This window comes from Salvia hispanica, chromosome 3 (genome assembly GCF_029641045.1).
Source record: "Salvia hispanica isolate PSC_SH4W2 chromosome 3, Shi_PSC_v1, whole genome shotgun sequence".
Classification (NCBI taxonomy): domain Eukaryota; kingdom Viridiplantae; phylum Streptophyta; class Magnoliopsida; order Lamiales; family Lamiaceae; genus Salvia; species Salvia hispanica.
In genome coordinates this window covers 16875349-16895639 of record NC_142694.1, presented here as the reverse complement: position 1 = coordinate 16895639, position 20291 = coordinate 16875349, and the positions used below count along the sequence as shown (strand labels likewise).

The 20291-nt window shown below is 34.8% G+C and overlaps 3 protein-coding genes across 3 annotated transcripts; 1 reads left to right on the top strand and 2 right to left on the bottom strand.

Moving 5' to 3' along the window:
• Window positions 1–5357: 5357 nt before the first annotated feature.
• LOC125215535 (C2H2-like zinc finger protein) lies at window positions 5358–9966 on the top strand. The gene is made up of 10 exons (XM_048116977.2): window positions 5358–5611; window positions 6409–6431; window positions 7162–7237; window positions 7313–7522; window positions 8658–8780; window positions 8858–8915; window positions 8999–9072; window positions 9261–9349; window positions 9452–9520; window positions 9701–9966. The coding sequence occupies exons 1-9, from the start codon at window positions 5525–5527 to the stop codon at window positions 9516–9518; spliced, it is 807 nt and encodes a 268-aa protein (XP_047972934.1). The 5' UTR covers window positions 5358–5524; the 3' UTR covers window positions 9519–9520; window positions 9701–9966.
• Window positions 9905–12488, bottom strand: LOC125215534 (Radical SAM superfamily protein). The gene is made up of 2 exons (XM_048116976.2): window positions 11544–12488; window positions 9905–10668 (listed from the first exon to the last, which is right to left on the bottom strand). The coding sequence occupies exons 1-2, from the start codon at window positions 12317–12319 to the stop codon at window positions 10053–10055; spliced, it is 1392 nt and encodes a 463-aa protein (XP_047972933.1). The 5' UTR covers window positions 12320–12488; the 3' UTR covers window positions 9905–10052.
• A 3480-nt stretch (window positions 12489–15968) lies between these two features.
• Window positions 15969–20291, bottom strand: LOC125216271 (elongator complex protein 3-like). Its single transcript, XM_048117944.2, has 8 exons — window positions 19759–20291; window positions 19023–19092; window positions 18747–18919; window positions 18212–18386; window positions 17238–17404; window positions 16891–17110; window positions 16705–16809; window positions 15969–16543 (listed from the first exon to the last, which is right to left on the bottom strand). The coding sequence occupies exons 1-8, from the start codon at window positions 20229–20231 to the stop codon at window positions 16232–16234; spliced, it is 1695 nt and encodes a 564-aa protein (XP_047973901.1). The 5' UTR covers window positions 20232–20291; the 3' UTR covers window positions 15969–16231.

Genomic DNA, 20291 nt, shown 5'->3' with positions numbered 1-20291 from the left:
TCTTATTTTAGTATGATGAAATCAAGATATATTGGGAAAAAAATAGACATAGAAAAATGAAAGTGTTGCACGAGCGCAAAGATAAGATATATTAGGGTCGACATCAAGGTGAGTTGGATATAGATGAATAAATAAGTGGCGTAGGAGTCGCAAATCAGACTTGGCAACACCACCCTTGTCCCACTAACAAACAACAAGTCTATAAATGATGGACTCTCTCAATTTATGCCATGTTTTTTAAAAGGGTGGTATCTTTAAATTATAAATTAAATAGCTACTTAAAAGCTTTATGAACCTTACAAGTTCTCTATTTTTCATTGGTTCTAAAATATCTTCTCCAATGCAAGAAAGTTTTTGAAATTTAATTAAGGATGGAGAAAAAAAGAAATACAATAAAACACAGTCGACCCACTTAATATCGTCGTCGCCCATGTGGAAATTAGCTGCCCACATGATTCAAATTAGGTGTTAATTGCAAAGTTCATGTATGTTATATATGAGAAAAAAGACTAGTTTAATATGTACTCCAAAATGAAAGCAACCATCCAAATGGTGAATTTTTATGTAGTTAACCCCACTTTTAACTAGTCGCCTTGTAGATAGTTTGGTAAACAAATGTGGTTTACGTAAACTTAATAAAAGTACCTAAATTAGAAAATCAGGATCCTCCTACGTATAATGAATCAGGTTTTCAACCGATGGGTGTGCTCGATAACCCGGATAATCAGCATTGTTTCCTTCGTGCAATGCATCATCACGCATCATCTCGCGCATCAATTCAAGGATGTGCGCTGTGTCCATGCCGGAATTTCACGTATGCGTGCCACATCCAATGATATCGATTAATGAATGAGGAATTGATAGCGTGATTGACAAATTATTTGTGATTTGATTTGTATCTTGAATGCAATTAATTAAGAATAAATCACGATTTCATTTTAATCATTATAGCAAGTAATGTGGGATTCTTGTCTTGTAAACTCATATATATTTTATAGGGGGTTTGAATAATATCCGAGAGTTATCAATTGCTAACTAATTAACTATTCAAAAATAAGACCAATTCTTAGTCATTGAAATAAGAGATCCAATGGTTAAAATAATGACAAGTGTACTATTATATTTTAAATTTAAATAATTGATAAATAAATTTAAAGGGTATTAATGTCAATTCTCTCATATCAAAATAATCTCAAAACTTTAAATTAAAATAACTCTCTCGATTTAAATTATTTTTTCGCAAAAAAATATATCAAATTAAAGATAAATTTATAAGGATTCCAACGAGATCTCAATTGCATATGTCCCGACGATGTTCGGGTGATGAAATTTGATAATTTATATTTCAATTTTTGTACATGTTGATAAGCAGATTTTATCAACAATGCAAAAAAGAAATCTCAATATAGTGTATGTAAAATATCAATAAAATTTGTTGATATTTTCTTGTAATTGTATTGATATTCTCATATCATATTGTTGATATTTGTAATACACTATGTTGATATATAAAAAAACCCACAAAAATTAGCATATAATGACGATATTACCCTTTTGTTGCTATTTTGTGTACTATTTATTGAAATTTGTGAGCTTTAATCTGATCCACTCATTTCAAAATCTAAGGATGTAGATTTAGTCTTAGTTTTGGATTATAATGCAAGCATTAGAAGAGGACCCATGTATCTAATAGAGATCAAAGTTGTTGGTGGTAATGTACCGTAGGCCTTATCACTCGCCTTTCACTCCATATCATCCAAACAATGAACCGGATATCTTATCCATTAACATGTTGCAAACGTCTAAAGGTCACCAAATAAACTCCGAACATCAGGTATGTAAAACATATACTACTTCTATCTGACAACATTGGGGTCTTGAATTAACTGTTCCAGCGGTTGACACATTTGGACTAGATCGCTACATCGAATTACAAGATCAAGTCGACAAATTTTAGACACGGACACAATTGGAGTTTTAGTTTTACCTAGCCCTATCAATAAAAATGGTATGCCAACATCAATATAATGAATTGAAAGGTTAAACACAACAACAAGCAACAAAATATGATATGCTCATCGGTTCACATTTTCTAACTGTCCAGATCATAGTTTTGAATTTATACTATATTTAGAGTTTGCTTTTGATTACATCCCTATACTAGTATATATATATATATATATATAGGAATGTGATCAAATGAAAACTCTAAATATTGTACAAACTCACAACTATGATCTGGACCATTGAAAAATGTCAACAGATCACAAAAAAGCATCAACAAGAAAATTTCAACAGAATTTCAACGGTAGTCAATGATTGATATTGTGTTGATATTGTGTTGATACTGCGTTGACAGTAAAATCTTGAAATTTTACACTATGTTGATATTGTATTGAAACAGTGTTGAAGTTGTGTTGAGGAGTTTTGAGTTTGTACAATATATAAGTTTGCATTATATTACTACCCATAGATAAGATAACACCATACCACCAATATATTCCGTTAGATCTCATTTATGGACGCCTAGGATTAAGTTTCGTGAAAAATCACGGGTTTGCAGTCTACTGTATTAGATATTGCAGTCGTGGTAAACTACAATATTGTTGTGGTAAGACTGCAATATTCAATGAACAGCACTGCAATCTGGTAACGTAAAATTAGAAATTTCCTATTTTACCCCTCCGCGTTTTTACACGTGGCAGCATGACAAACACACGATTTTCAGATCCAATGGCCTAAAATAGTGGTACGGTGTTACAATAAATAGTGTTGTCATCTTAATACATCCATATATATATATATATATAGGGGAGCACTAGGGCGCATCCTTAATTAGAGTGCTAACGTACATCCAACCACGTGCTGCCATGTGGCACGAAAAATGCAATATTGTATATATAAAAATGCAATACACATTTGTGAAGTTGTTCATGCATTTCCGCAGATTGCATTTTAGTTATAGGAATATTGCATTTTTATTGTTAAGTTTTGCATTTTCACATAAATTGCATTTTATATTGTTAAGTTTTGCATTTTCACATATATAAATGCAATCCGTATAGATATAAAATGCAAATTAAACAGTCAATATCGAAAATGCAAAACTCAACAATAAAAAATGCAATCTTCATATAACAAAAATGCAATCTGTCGAAATTCATATTGCATTTTTCTGTATATAATATTGCATTTTTCGTGCCACGTGGCAGCACGTGATTGGATGTAAGTTAGCACTTTAAAATTAGTTAGTATATTAGTACATCCCTATATATATATATATATATATATATATATATATATATATATATATATATATATGTATAAGGGATGCGATCATATCATAACCCATATTTATGGTGATAACCTAATAACCCTCATTTTATGGACGAAAAATATCATTTTATGGAACAGAATATCATTTTATGGAATAAAAGTATCATTTTATGCATGCTGAAAAAATATCATTTTATCGTGTATAAATATCATTTTTAGTAAAAATGATACTTTTGACCCATAAAATGATAGGATTATTATGTTATCACGTAAATATGAGTTATGATATGATCGCACCCCTATATATAGAACCCCTATATATAGAGAGAGTATAATTTAGTACATATATCAATTTGTACGCAAATTAATTGTTGAATGTACACACGCCCTCATGTAAATTTGTGGTTTAAAGATATCTTAAATATATCAACTTTTAGTACTCCTATTTCTTCGTCCCATCAAAAAATAAAAACTTTTAGGATGATACGAGTTTTAAAGTACAACTGATAACTACAAGAGAGATAGAAAAAAAAGTGAACTATAAAAATGGTCTCTGGGCTATGGGTTTATCTCGTCCATAGTCCCTGGACTTTAAAAATATCGTCAGTAGTCCCTGGACTAAGGGTTTATCTCGAAATTGGTCCTTTTGGCTTTTTTTGGTACGAAAATACCCTTTGATATTATTTTGGGGGGTTAGGACAATTTGGTCTTTTTACACTTTTAATATTTTAAATCTGATATTATTTTAGTTATGTACTAACTTTGATATTATTTCAAAATTATCATTCTTCTTCCATTTTGTTATCCTTCACTGAATTTGTTTTTTTTTAATTTCAATATTAGATTTAATTTTATAAAATTAAATTTAATATTTAGATTTTTAAATATCAATAATTTTTTTTAATGAAAACAATTAATTCATGGACACTATAAATATTGATTAAAACTATTAATTTTTGTTATTTAATATAATATTCAATTGAATTGAAGAAGTACAGAAAAATAATATTAATCATGATGGGAAAATAAGAGTTATTCTATTTAGCCTCCGTTCGGTTGTTATAATTGCTTGTGATTAGATATTATGAAGTTGACTAAAAATTTGATCCTACTTAAAATTTTATATAGGAGTATTTTTGTTGAAATTTTCTAGTAAATTTTGATTGTTTTCAAATTAATAAACGAAAATTATATTAGTCTTACATTAAATGCATATTTATTTCAGAATAAATTGTGTTATATAATCTATTTATGATTAAAGCTATTTAAATATTGATTAAAACTAAGGCGTTGTCATACCTTATTGATTATATAGTACTATACACTATCAAATATTGATTATAACTATTAATTTTTGCTATTTAATAATTTTTATAATTAAAATTTTTTATTGATATTTAAAAATTAAAATTTAAAATTTTGTAAAATTAAATCTAATATTGAAATAAATAAATAAAAATAAATTCAGTGAAGGATAACAAAATGGAAGAAGAATGATAATTTTGAAATAATATCAAAGTTAGTACATAATTAAAATAATATCAGATTTAAAATGTTAAAAGTGTAAAAAGACCAAATTGCCCAAACCCTCCAAAATAATATCAAAGGGTATTTTCGTACCAAAAAAGCCAAAAAGACCAATTTCGAGATAAACCCTTAGTCCAGGGACTACTGGCGATATTTTTAAAGTCCAGGGACTATGGGCGAGATAAACCCATAGTCCAGGAATCATTTTTATAGTTCTCTCTAAAAAAAAAGTGATAGAATGATTGTTAGTAAAGAATGACCCACTTTATTTGATAGAAAAATTATTTAAAATAGAAATGAATTATTTTTATTGGACAGAGATGGAAAAAATGTTTACTTTTATATAGAACGGAGAGAATATTAATTCTATAATAATGGACAAAGCTACTTAGAATAGAGAGTCTGCATGCCAAAAATTAAAAATAATAACTAAACTTTAAATTAAGGGCGTCCTATAATAACAAAATAAGTAGATCATTAAATTGTGAACAAATGAAGTATACATTTTTGTGTGAAACATCTACTTGGGTTTTTTCATTCTTCTGAAATATTTAAATTTAAATTATGAACTCTGGTTCCAATTTCCTTAAATAAATGATGAATCTCTTGGTAATTATTTTACCAAAAATGTTTCCAAAGCAGGCGAAATTAGTTTGCAGAGAGAGATCGTTAAATAAAGGTTAAGAAGGGTTTAAATCCGATTGAGATAGAAGAGTAAGGGATGGGGAAGATGAAAGCCATCAACGGAATATCTCTACTCCTCATCGCTCTGCACCTCTCTTTCTCTTTTGCAGCTTCTCAATCGCAGGTAATCATTTTCTCTTTCAAGATCTAAAAACCACTTCATTAACCTCCCGAAAAGGGCGAAAAAGAGAATCTTCAACTTTCTATGTGTTTCCCACTAATCCACAAAATTGCGGAGTTTGATCTTTGTTCAATCCGTATCAATTTTTTATATATTCGTGAATTCGGCGTGCTAGCTATAATATCCTCATTTCCGTTCTAATAGGTTCTAGCAATTTACTGTATTTCGAATTTGGTTTCTTGATGTATTTGTCCTTGCTAAGATTCCAAACAGACAATAAGATATTATCTTGATGATAAATCTCGATTCACTTCACTAGGGGGTCATGTAATTATTCCCTGAGCTTAAAGTTCGATATGAATAAGGGTGAGAAAAATTATCCTGGGTTGATGCCACTGTTTTCCCAGGGAAAGTTAATATTTTGAGGGAATTTTGGTGTGGAATTGATAGTCAAGAAAATTTACCCAAATAGTATCTCTTTCTGTGTCATTTTTCTGAGTTCTTTTGTATAGAAGGTTTAACTGAATTTTACTCTCTTATCATTCTTGCTCTATCAAGTGTCTTAATCATGTAAATTGGATGATATGTTCATCGCAATATCAATTTTCAGCCAATTAGATAGAATGTACTACGATTCATTGATCAAATTCATTTTATACTATTGAGTTGACATTCAAATCATGCTATGTTGAGAGTTGTAGAACCATGAAGGTGTTCCACAATAGTTTCCTCTTTTCATATAAAGAGTATTTGCTTCATGCTTGAGAATTTAACGCTTGCAATTTTTCTTTTTGCTACAGGATATCAGCGGAGGTACTTCAAGGTAAAATTTCCTCTCAATTGTTTTTGGTTTGTGGATATTATCTGTTTTACGACTGATTACAACCTAGAATATAGCGCAAGAGTGTGTTAAGCAGAATGTGGTCTGAGAGTGCTTGTTATGTATGCAACTGATTGATTGTCTTAGAAAATTCTCCTTTCACTGGGAATTAGAAACTTGTGATGAATATAACATAGATTTTTAAGCTATATACTTTTATCAAACCAGGATGTAATGGCCTTAAGAAGTTAAGATGCAGAAATTTAGATGGCCTGCCATAAAAAAGTGGCATCATTTGATTATATGTCACTTCAATGAAAGAGGCAGAAATAGAGAGGTCAATATTTGTCATGTATGAAATATTGGCTTGTTGATGATATTGATCCTCTAAAAGATGGTATAAATTCTTCTTAAATAACCATAGGATGACCCAAAGCTTCAAAATTTTCGCAAAAAACAATTTTTCGTAATCATAATGGTTTGGCATGCAACACTACTGAAAAGTCCAGCTCTGAATGTAATCCATAGTGAATGAGCCTTGATGTATATATATTATAGAATCATAGATTACATTCTGAAAGAAATAGATGAAGAGCTAGGCTAATTAGGAGTAGTATTCCATCCGTGTAATCCATTTTCCACTATAACCATACGAGTAAAATTTAAAGATATGATTGCTTGAATGGTATTGTCATATTGGTGGTAATCTTGACATTTCTGTTTTAATGCTTAGAAATCTAAATGAAGAACATCAAGAAGTTCATTGCTCAAGAGAGAGGAGTCGAGCAGCCTGGAAGATCATAGAGGAGGTACTGAGAACTGAAAAGCATATTTTGTCGATATATGTAGAGGACTTCTTTGACATTGAACTATTTTTGATGCAGTATCTTATGCCTTTTGTGGAGAAAGAGAAATATCAACTTTCAAGCAGATGCAGGCTTCATCCAAGCAGTGATTTGTTCAGGGACCAGGAGGAGCATAAGATTCATGTTGACGTGAATGAATGGCGATGTGGCTATTGTAAGAAAATCTTCCGAGCAGAAAAATTTTTGGATCAGCATTTTGACAACAGGCACTACAATCTTCTAAATGTTGTATGTGACGTTGTCTTTAATTTATCTTTAGTGTGCTGGTTATTGGGTTCTAGATGCTTGTTTTATTTTGTTCATGTTTTCTGTTGGAAATAAGAGATGAAATTTTATGACCCCCTCTATATGTGTTGGTTAGCTTGCTTACTTAGGTTGTAAGGTTTTCCGCTCACCTTTCTTTTTAAAAAACACATCTCGTTTTTTAAATTTCAAATTAGTGAAGGTAAAGAGTGTTATGGGAAAGATCCCTATGTTCTTATTTCTAGTTTCTAGAGTATCATACGACTGATGACTGACTTGAAAGGCCTTTGGTTACTTGAGCTGCAGCACGTCATCTTACTATTCGGCAATTTTGGACTAACTTGTGTTGGTGATTGCATTAGTTACGATGCAATTCCCATTTATGTCACCGCTTGCTTTACCGTTCAATTTCTTATCAATTAGCTGATATTTCCATTTACTTGGAAGTCAACGAATAAAACATTTGATCTCGGTTTGTTGAATGTTCTGATTCTGTCATCCATGGATTTTGGATTAAGAATTTTCCTGCTCTGTGTTGAACTCTGAAGTGTGCATGCCTCTTCTGTTCTGTATTAAAACAGAAAGTAAATTAATTGTCTTGATTTACTTTGTTTTTAGTAATTTGGGTAAGACATGGGACTGTCGTGCTAATTCAGAGCCGTTAGAGATGACTCTTCATCCCCTGGATCTATATTGCATTACAAGCAAATCATTGATTGAGTTTGTGGACCATGAGATCACTTAGATATTACTCCCTCCATTTTTTAAAAATAGCAACTATTTCCATTTTGGGCCGTTCCTTAAAAATAGAAATTTTAGAAACTTTCTATTTTAGGACATGGACCCCACAATCTACTAACTCCACTTTCACAACTTATTCTCTTCCTCTCTCTTACTTTACTCATTTGTCTCTTCCTGTCTCTTACTTTACCAATTCTTCTCACTTACTTTACCAATTGTGCATTAAAACCCGTGCCGTTTCAAATGTTTCGATTTTTTGAATACGGAGGGAGTAGTATTTTGTTTCCTTTGTTGCATGCCTGAGTTTTGGTTGAACTTGCAGTTTTACATTGAAAACTTTATATATCTGATACCACTTCTCTGATTTCTATGCCCTCAGAGTCATGGCAAGTGCTTGGCAGATCTATGTGGAGCTTTGCATTGTGATTATGTGATCAATTCACAATCTCATAAATCCAAGTGTAATCCAGCAGCTGCTGCAAGGAACCGTCACTTGTGTGAGGTTGTTCCTGGTTTCTAGTGTATGATCTAAGGCTTTCTTAGTACATGATCTAAGTAACATTTTTCATCTCTTTGCAGGATCTTGCGAACAAGTGTTTTCCTGTAAATCAGGGTCCATCGGCAAGTCGTCTACATGGTATATTTTTTCTTAATAAAGCATGTAATGGCTTTGGTTAAATCATGTTTGTTGACAACATCCTTCTGTTAATGTTCTTCCAGAATTTTTTTTACACCAGTTCTGTGATGCCCATACTTGCTCAAGAGGAGTAAAACCTTTTGCTCGGGGAGGCAAGGTATGTGGTTACTACTTGACATCTAGTTTGCGTGGCATATCATAAATTTTATTTTCTGCTAAGAGGATGAGTATAATTTTGCATTGAACATAGATAGTTGGTCACAAAAACAATATGCATAAGTTTTGGACATCGAAGAAAATCTCTATGCTTTCTCATTTCTTGTGTCTCATTCCATTCTGTTGCAGAAGCACACCAGCATATTGTACGTGGCTGCTTCAGTGCTGATTTTGATGTTCCTTCCTATGTTTTACGTAATCGTGTTCTTTTCTCAGAGGTACTGTCCCTGTCTATTAATCAGTCACCACATTTAATGATATCAAGTTAAAAATGCTAAAGATGAAAGTGTAAGATCTCATGGACCTGTATATATATACAGGGATAGAAAAGGATTGACGCAGCTCAAGCGCGTAGCAAGACCTGGGAGAAAATCAAAACCCTCTTGACGGTAAGTAACTTTCTCTAGTCTTGCAACATAGGATCTGAGCTGACTGTTTGATACCCCCAGAAAAGGGTGATGATGTGTATAGTTCCATTTACTATCTATTTGTGATATCTCAAGTTCTCAACTATGCATCTGTGCTATTTCAAAGTGGAGAAGTTATTTAATTTTTATTCTTGTTTTCAGGTGAAGGATTATTGGCATCATTCATTGTGACAGAAAAGAAATGAGCAGAGTGCAGAATCTTCAGTTGAGATGTGTTCACCAAGAATGCAAAGACTTCTCGTGAAGATGGAACGATGGAGAATTGAATGCTTTACTTTTCTTTTTGTATTATTGTTGTAACACTTCATTCACATGTAGACTAGATAAAATATCTAGGGCCCTGTATAATGCTTTTGATTGTATTTTGTATATCAAGCTTACAAAATCCACAGATTTTTGTTTCTTCACTTCGAAAAATGGCGTTGAAACATTGTACAACAGCTGTGTGAATTCAACTGAGCACAATAAATTTTTATACATATTCCAAAGCAAGTCATGGTGATATTACACCAAATGCAAGAGCTATTAACTCGTTTGACAGTAGAAAACCATCGGGGTCACTGAGGCGAAGATAAGCAAGCTTCTCGTTGAGTGAAGAAGACACTACTACTTCATCAGCCGCGACATCTCTTCGTTGCTCGTCTAGGCAGATCACAAGCCCACTTTCCAGATAAGGCCTGTAGACCTCCAACATTGACACTAAAATCGAATCACCAAAAGCCTCCCTGAAAGACTTCAAATCCAGGCCATCAGATGTTCTCAGAGAGAGCATGGTAACATCCATAGCCAAGTCCTTGTTTTCAACAATCCCATCCGACCGCGTGTCCACTGCTCCATTCTCCAGATCTTGGACATAATTGACGTAGTCCTTGAGCCTCCTTGGCCTTGAAAACCTTACTCCGCTGATATGACTAGCCGAGCCCAGACCAAAAGCATAGAAAGGTTTGTTCTTCCAGTAGGTGCTATTGTGCTTGCAGCGGTATCCACTCTTGCAGTAGCTGCTGATCTCATAATGCTCATAACCTGCATTTCCTAGCATTGTTGAAGCCATTTTGTAAAAATCGGCTGACTGATTCTCCGAGGGCAGAGGAAATTCACCAGGAGTGTATCTGTACAACATCAAGGATTCAAGATTACTCAGTGAGATGAAAAGGTTTGTGTTTTTAAGGTAGCTGCTCACTGTTTAGAGTGGCAACAATTTCTCTTCAACTCAAACAACCATTATATATATCCCATATGAAGTACGATGGCCTTTACTTTAGTTGATCCGAGATAGCTCAGAGGCAACTCCGTATATACTTTGATCCATTGAACAACTTAAAGCTCATTACATCATGTAATCCTTCAAAAGCTCAATATTATGTAATATAAATACAAATATATCACTTGAAGTTAAAGCTCCTTGATCAGCATAACATTTGAGGTCACGGAGTTTATCTTTTGAGTTTCATCAAAATGCCTCTGTGTCAATCTACACATACATAACTAGAGCATTATTTACAAAGTTGGCTGGCCTTTTATATCATAAAAGGTTTTAGGGGCAATTGCGCCTAAAGATAAGAACTTTCACCTAAAGATACGAACTTCCACCTAATTTTCGCTTTGCACAACTAAAACTTTTGCCTCCAAATACAAGAACTTCCAATTGTTGTAATTGTTCACACAACCGTCAATTTTCGACAAATTAATGTCCCCGTAACTAGTTACGGCGACATAGATATACAACTACGTTGTTTAAGCCTATAGACATTTCAGATATCCACCTTAAAATTAATTTAAGGGCAATTGACAAGAATCATAACAATTGAAAGTTTATTTATTTTTTAGGCTGAACTTTTAGATAGCGTGCAAAAGCATAATAAAATGAAAACATGTGCATTTAGACGCATTCACGCAGCAAAATTTATCATATTAAATGAAAGGGACAGTGAAAATAAACATGCATCTTTAACGGAAACATAGCAGAGGATGATGAAAAACTTACAAGACTCCAAATTTAGTGTCTTGTTCAACCTGCAAATCATAAACCGAGACGTGCGTGGGGCCAGCAGCAACAGTGAGCTGCAAGCTCTCCTCCCACATAGCCGGAGTCTGATGAGGAAGCGACGAGATCAAATCCACGCTCCAATTCTCAACCCCACACGTTTTGACAATCTCCACAGCTTCAAAGATTTCATCAACCCCATGAGCTCTCCCACAAGACCTCAGTAGCTCAGCCTGAAAAGACTGGACTCCCAACGAGACTCTATTCACACCCAAACTCATCAGCTCTCTCATCGCCGCCTCATTGAACGTACCCGGGTCCATCTCCATCGATATCTCCGCATCCCCACACAGCCCGAATTTGTCCGAGAGCGCGTCGAGAACCGAGGAGACGAGCCTCGGAGGCACGAGGGAGGGCGTCCCGCCTCCTAGAAACACGGTTTCAAGAGGCGGGAAGCTGCTACTTGAGGGAAGCTTGGTGGCCGTGATCTCGCGGCAGAGCGTGTCGACGTAGCTGGAGATGCGCGGGTCGTCGTCGTGACTGGATGAGGAGCCGAGGGCGATGATGGGGAAGTCGCAGTAGTGGCAGCGCTTGCGGCAGAAGGGGAGGTGGACGTAGGCGGAGGCGGGAGGGAGTTTAGGAAGCTCAAGAAGCAGTGGGGCATTTTGTCGAACAGGTTGTGGGCATTGTTGGTGAGTGAGGGAATTGGTGACTGTAGAGAGAGAGAGCCTTTGGGCGGAGGAGAGGAGTGGAGCGTAGGCTGATCTCAGTAGCATTTCTGCTAAATTTCGGTCTAAACAATCGGATCAGTGAAGCATTTCTTCCTCTTCCACATCAAACAATTCTACGTCATGCAAAATTTCGGTATAAACAGAGCTTTATACATACGAAATTTTATATTACTACTGTTTTGGCGCCAAATTAAGTGTCAATTTTGCTGTTAAACTAATATAGATTATAAATATACGTTACTAAGGACTTCTATTTTAGAAAACAATTTTTCTGTTTAATAATGAGGTTAGCTTATTTTTTATTAATAATATTATACAAATTTTTGTTTATTTATTCTTCTCTTATCTTATCAATTGTTTATTACTCAAATTTATGTCATTTTAAAAGTGGTAGTAGTATATTTTTATAAAACTGGGAGAATATTTGAATTTTACTTTATTTAAAGTTTGTGTGACAATTATGAACAATATTATTTTTTATAAATTGATTTTTAAATTTGTAGAATATGGCAATTTCATCATTTTTTATAATATGGTGTCCTTGTTTGTATGTTCTAATTTTTTTTCTCACTAACTTAGTAGTATTTTTTTTCTATTAATTTTACAATATTTAGTTCGCCATGAGCCTAGTTTTTTTGTCTCTCAATAAAAACATTGCATCATCATCATCATTATTATTAAAGATATCAATCCATAGATCTATTTGATAAGACTGTCCATAAGAAAAACTTCCTGTTTGAGTTCTCAGTAACCGAAGTAATCGGACTGACACATGCTCATCACATATTGTTTAAGCTATAAAATTGCTCGTAACATAGCCATTTTCAATGTTCATTCGAAGTCTATACGTGTTGAAAACTCAAACAATTTGTATATTCATAACAATCTATGATTTCTATGATAATCATACATAGTTTGGAGTCTCGACTACTCAAATTCTAATTCGTACAGGGTTTACGTTGCCCCCGTAATCTTCAATCTGAATGTCCACTAGTCGATCCCGATAAATTAGACTCGAGGTCAACGAAATTCTTGCTTCACAGCTTGAATTTGCATATTTTTAGATCAATAAAATTCTTGCTCCTATGGCTTGTCAAATTTGCATATTTTTAGATTGAGTGAGCTACAAAAATGGTCTCTGAACTATGAGTTATCTCGTCAATAGTCCATGGACTTTAAAACTATCTACAGTAGTCCGTAGACTAGGGTTTATTTCAAAATCAGTCACTTTGCATTTTTTTCACCTGAAAATGCCTTTTGGGGCTGGATAATTTCATCTTTACACAATTTTCACTTTTTCAATCTGATATTATTTCGATGATATACTAAATCTGATATTATTTCAAAATTATCTTCTTCTTTCCCTTTGCCACCCTTGACATTATTTCTTTATTTCAATATCATATTTAATTTTACACAATTAAATATTTAAAGTTTAGATTTTTAAATATTAATAAATTATTTTAATTAAAATTATTAATTTATGTATTCTTTCTCAACTCACAACACAACCATCTTCAATGTTCATTCCAAGTTTGAAAAACTCAAGCAATTTGTATATACATAACCGTCTATGATTTCTATGATAATCATACATAGTTTGGACTACTTTCAACCCGTTACCTTTCACGACTTTCAACCATCCTTTAGAAAGAAAAATGGTGTGGCACAACTCTAACCTCTTCATCCTTCACCTTCATTACGATTTTTGCTCCTCCAGCTTCTGGCCATTCGCTTGCTGGATAAGAAGCCGGCTGCCGGTGACAATCAATAGCAACTCCAAATAGTTTTGTCCTTTTTGGAGAAGAACTTCACTCATTTTTCTCTTTCTGGAAGAAAGACATCCATTTTTGTTCCTTGAGTGAGAGTGATGCTAATTAGCTTCAATTGAGAATTGTCCTAATTAACATATGCAAATGCACGTGTTGAAAACTCAAGCAATTTGTATATACATAACCATCTATGATTTCTATGGTAATTATACATAGTTTCGTCTACTCCAATTCTAATTCGTACAGGATTTATGTTGAATTTCTTCAATGTCGAATTTGAATATTTTTAGATCAATAAAATTCTTGCTCACACAACCGGTCGAATTTGTATATTTTTAGATTAATTTGCATATTTTTAGATTATAAGTGAGGGAAACCAGGTATTCATTTCAAAATATTTACTCATGGCGTTCATCTTACACTAAAAACTGAATAAAATGGATGCAAAACTTTAATCATTATTTTATAGACATACGCATCAAATCAATGACCGAGATGTCAATCGCACATATTTAATATATCATCATGATTGGCTATTTACAACATTCATTTAAAAAACACTAGATTTTTTTATATCAAGTTAGTTTAAGCATAAAAGAGTTGCTTAGAGTTAGGCTTGTATACCTGCAGGCTGCAGCACGATCGTGAGCGTGACATTAGAAAAATATGATACTTAATCTACTAAAATATAATCATAACTCACATTGTTATTTAATTCAAATACACTATAGATAATATTAAGAAAATTGCAAAGAAAAACTTATTTAAGCAATAAGAACTGTTACATAGGTATTGTATATTTGTAATTACGTTTGTTTTATATTCATGCGACTTCAAATTTCTTAACATTTTGTGTATTATAAAAAATTTCATACTCCCTCCGTCCCTAAAAATATATAAACTCTTTCTTTTTTAGTCGTCTTTGAGAAGTATGAACATTTTAATTTATAAAAAAAAAATCCCTGAGTTGGGACTCATTCTGCATTAACGATATTTCAAAAACTTTTTTTATCTATCTCTCTCTTACATTATCGATATGCATTAAAATCCGTGTTAGTTTTCAGGGACAGAGGAGTAGCACATACTCCCTCCGATCCAATTATGAGATATCTATTGAGGACCGGAGAGAGTATTAGATCATTAGCAACTAATATCACAAACTTTGATTATATTTTTGTATTTCTTGTAAACTTTAAAATTTATCGGAAATGTTATAACGTATAGCCAATTTTTCTGAAATTAATTTTATAATTAAAATCTCAATTATCCCAAAATTCCTATTTTCCTTCAGACCTTTCCGTCTCTCTCAATTCCGTCGTTTTTCACCTCTCCCCCGTGAAGCCCGGAGATGTTGGTTGCTTGCGACTATGGTTTTCTCTTCTTCCTTGCCCTCCGTCTCATCTTGCTAGACACAAACACTCACCGACAGTCATTCCCTATTTTCTCACAAAATTTGGCAAATCCGTCGTCCACGTTCTCTTCTTCCTCCTCCTCACTCGAACTAGCTAGCTACTATCCCCGGTGCCCTCACCTCTCTCCTTTGGCTCCCCTACTGCCTTCTCGTTTTCTCTTTCTTTCAAACCACTGGCTTTCAAGAATCGATTTGGGCATTTTTACATGTTTATTATTGTATAGAGCATTCATCAAGACATCATCTAAACAGCTTATACTTACATTCATGATTAGCACAAAATTTATGCTTCCTTTCTCTTCTACAAATACTCCCTCTGTTCCACTCAAGATGACCACATTTTTGGGACAGGCTTTTAGAAAGTGTTGTTTGGTGTGAATAAAGTAGAGGAAAAAGGTAGTTGAATATTTTAATGAAGAGAGAGGAGGTTATTTCCAAAATTGGAAAGTGGTCATCTTGATTGGAACAAACAAAAAAAGAAAGGTGGTCATCTTGAATGAGACGGAGGAAGTATTAAAAAGCCATCAATCAAGTTTCACTTTCCATAAAACAGATAAGCACCTGAGGCTCTTCGCTAATCATGACTCATTGTGTATAGTTTACAAATACATCTTCTATAACTCCATCTATTTATCTTAAAATATCAAACAAAACCAAAAGCGATTCCATGGGTAAAAATTGTGATAGCACAGATGGAAATAGATGATATACAGGCGAGATTACCAGTCAAGACTACTCATTCTTTGGTGTTGGTGGCGTTGCGCAACTGTTTTTTCATTTGAGGTATTTCACCATGTACGGACCTTCAAGCTCGTACCCCAACTTTCTATAGTAATGCCTCGTTCCTACACCTGAAATCACGGCTAACTTTTTCGATCTGTGTTCGCTTGTAGCAATCCGTTCGGCCTCCTCCATCAATAGTGTACCATAACCTTGATGTTGCAGTTTATCAGCGTCCCGCCCATGAACAGGAACTGCTGTCCCATAAACATGCAATTCACGAACAATTGAACACTTCCCCGTAAGCTCTGGGCAAGTCACATTCTTTCCACATTTCCGCAAACGCAGTAGCCCAACAAGAATATCCTGGATTAACGATACATAGAAGCACATAAGTTCTATTGGCACAATAAGATACACGGGGTGAGTTTCTTGGCGGGTACAGTTTAGAACCGAAGCAGTCATGTGTTTGGCTTAGTTAAATTGACAGCAAGAATGAATTATACAGTTTTATATGAGTTACGCACCTGGCGAGTGTCTTCATATGAAAGAAAGGTCTCCCATCCCTCATTTGCTGTATAATCACGGCGAACAAGCTGGACTTCCTCTGGTTTTATCTTGTGGTGAATGTCCTGATTTTATTCACTAGAATATAAATTTAATGGCTCAATAAAACGAAGCATGTCATGCAGTAAGAAAGCTTGTTTGCTTGCCTGGATACCCGCTTCACGTGTTCTAACATCTCTGCATTTCAAGCCCAAATCATCCATCCTTGCTAAAGCTAGTTCCCGAAGATTACCCTTCTCAACACCAGAAGTAACTAGAGGCATAGGGATATCTCGTTGAACTCGATAAACCCGAGTCCAAGGAGGAACCATAGCTAGAATCCGAGCTATGATGTCAACAAGCTGTTCAGGAGGATAATTTCTATACCTATACATGAATATAACAAGAGAGTCAGAGACCAAATTAGCTATATGCTTATAGAGTGAGCTAGCAGAGAAGCCAAACTTCCAACTGAGAAAATGCAATCTCTATAATGTGAAGCTGAAAACTATACCTGCCAGTCTTCCAAAGCTCATAAAGTCCTGTTCCACGAATGACTAGGGTGGGATAGATTTTTAGCCCATCAGCTCTAAAGCGAGGGCTCTCAAAGAACTCTTTAAAACTTTCCATGTCTCTCTCGACACCAACATGTGGAAGATCAGGCATCATATGAGCTACTACCTGTAATAAAATGAATGATTGAGTAGTGGAGTTAAAGAAATGGACAGTATACCAAACTGAGAGAACGCAGTAGCCAAGAAAAACATCATATTTTACATGTGAATTTACAATTATCAGCCTTTACGACTTTACATGAGTAGGCCATGGCCGTAACAGTTTAAGAACAAAGACTGCACAATAAAAGCATAAAACTGCACAACAAAATCACAATCAGTTTTCCTCTCTATCCAGTTTGAAGTTAGAATGACTGAACAGAATGGTTTCTCTCTCCGTCTCTCCCCCCTCCTTCCTACATATACAACTCTAATCATGTTTTGTAAAGGTTCTGTAAGACCAGATTGTGTGAATAGATAAATGAGAGATACTATTTTGCGCTTTTGTGCCTGGGATGGAGATGAGAAATGAGGAGATGTAAGCATATAACTATATATGCCAGCTTAACTTTAATTGATTAATTCCTTTTTATGCTAGTTGCAAATTTATCTCTGGAGATGGAAACTAACAATATTGAAATGTGGCGAACTTATCAATCCACAAGTTTCATAGGGAAAAAACCAAACTAGTCCAAAAATAATCTAAATCTCTCCCTTGCTCAGTCAACATGCGAATTCTCCATACATCAGAATAGATAGTAGAGTAGAAGAAATGGCCTACCCTGTATTTTCTGGTGGGAAAATACTGGGATTCACCAAGACCAATAAAGTTAACAAAAAGGTTTCCCCAAGATGCTAGTTCTTTGAAGGTAAACAAAATAGCAATGACAATGAAACAAAACTTTCCAATTCGTAGAACAATATAGAAAAACACCTTGAATCCAGCATCCTTTGCTAAGGAAAAGCAATCAGCCACAGCTGCTACAGTGTGACCCCTATTGGTGTCACGAGCAACATCCTCATATGTGCTCTGAACTCCAATTTCCAGTCTTGTACAACCATATGAAAGCATCTGCCTCAAATGTGGTCCCAAGCAGTAGTCTGGCCGCCTAAGTATTCAATACAAAATCAGCAGTCAATCAGGCACGAAATCAGCTTACTTGTTCCAAACATGAACAAAAAACTAAGGAAGAAAGGGACGAGAAGGAAAATAATCTTGTCTGCCATATGAAAAAGTAATGTAAGCACTTGAGTGACTTCAGAAGTGTCAAAATCAAGGGTGAGACTGAATAAAGAAGCTACTGCACTGTTTTTGTTACAGCATCATAATATGGATATTGGAGTTTTAATGGTTCAAAAGCACAATCAACATTCCCTCAGCAATCCTGTTCCCGTAAGAAAAAATGCAAGCAACTGGCGTGCTCTTAGAAAAAAACCAACTAACCAGGGTAATTACAATTTCAACTTACGTCTCGATTGTCATCCCAATACACTTTATTGCACTGTGCTCAGAGTAAGATACTGCTTCTTCAACATTGGCGGAAGTGTGGCCCGATAAAGCATCATGTAGATTCCTAGTAAAATAATCACGGTACTCTGCGGGCAATGACATAAAAGTACCACCCATCAAGATGAACTCGACCTGTATGATTAACACAACAAACATTTCAAGACTAGGATTTTTTTTCCATAGTTGGTAACTGATTAAACCAATGTAGAAATAAGCCTCAGCAGCGTAAGCACACCTTGTCAACACTGTGACCCAATCTCTTAAGCTGATCGATTCTGCTTCTTGCCTGGACATAAGGGTTGTATCTAAAACAGCAAAGGATAATGAAACAAAATCAAATTCCTGATATAAATCCTAGTATTTCCGGTACAGAAATCAAGTTTTATAATTGGATTTGGATACTATAGTCACAAAGATAATATTCCAAAGCAAATACAGACAACAGGGCACAGATTGTCAAAATCATCTTAGGTCATTATTCTGAAAAAACACAGTCCTCATTCTAAATTTATCCTTTTTAGCATTTCCTGTTTTGTAAGGACTATAATCCAAGTTCTATAAATAGAATCTCAAAGTTGCAAGATGAAATGCCAAGCTGAAAGAAAGCTAGAGGAGTAAACATAGAGGAAGCATCAGTTAAGGTTGCTAATTGAATGATACAGATTCCTCATACTAAATCAATCCTTCAACAAGGCACTTCCTTGCAGAAAATTTATCTATAAAATGAAAGGGTTGATAGTTTACACAAATAACATCTGCAATACAAATACAAGCATCATATACTCTGTAACAACATTCCCAATGAAGAACCCTGCTAAATGTGCCAATGTTCAAACAAACAGCAGTTGAATATGGATAGAGGATCATACAAATTAGATAACAAAAAGGACCTCAAACATTAAAAATTAAAAATTAAAAATTAAATCAAACACCTTAAATAAAGTAACACAGAATCAATGAAGACAATTTACCTAGCCCTAATAGCTCTCATGCTAGTAGGCTCATATCCCGTATAACTCTGCGTGCTGTACTCGAAATCGGAATCGGGGCCACCGGGGCAATACACGCATATATTCCCTGTCGTTGCAATATGTGGGCAGCGGTGAGGCTTCGACATCACGGCAACCACCGCAATACCAGACGCCGTTCGCACTGGCTTAGCCCGGAGTTTGGGCAGCAAAGCCTCCTTCTCGGATTCCGGCAGCGCTGCTATCATCTCGACGAGCTTCGGCGCCTTGGAGAGCCCGTATTTCCGGCACGCCGCCGATTTGACGGCATTTAGGTCAACGTCCTGGCCCTTGCGCGAGAGATCAACCATTGTGGACACTATTTCAGCGATTGCTTTGACGCGGGCTTCTTCTTCGGAGAGTCCGTGGCCGATTACTCCGCCGCGACCAGGCCGCGGGAGCTTCCGAGCCTCAGGCATGACTTCCACCGCCGCCATTTTTTCCCCCTTTTTGCCGTTTATGAAACTGTTTTCTGCTTCAATAGGCGAAGATGCTGA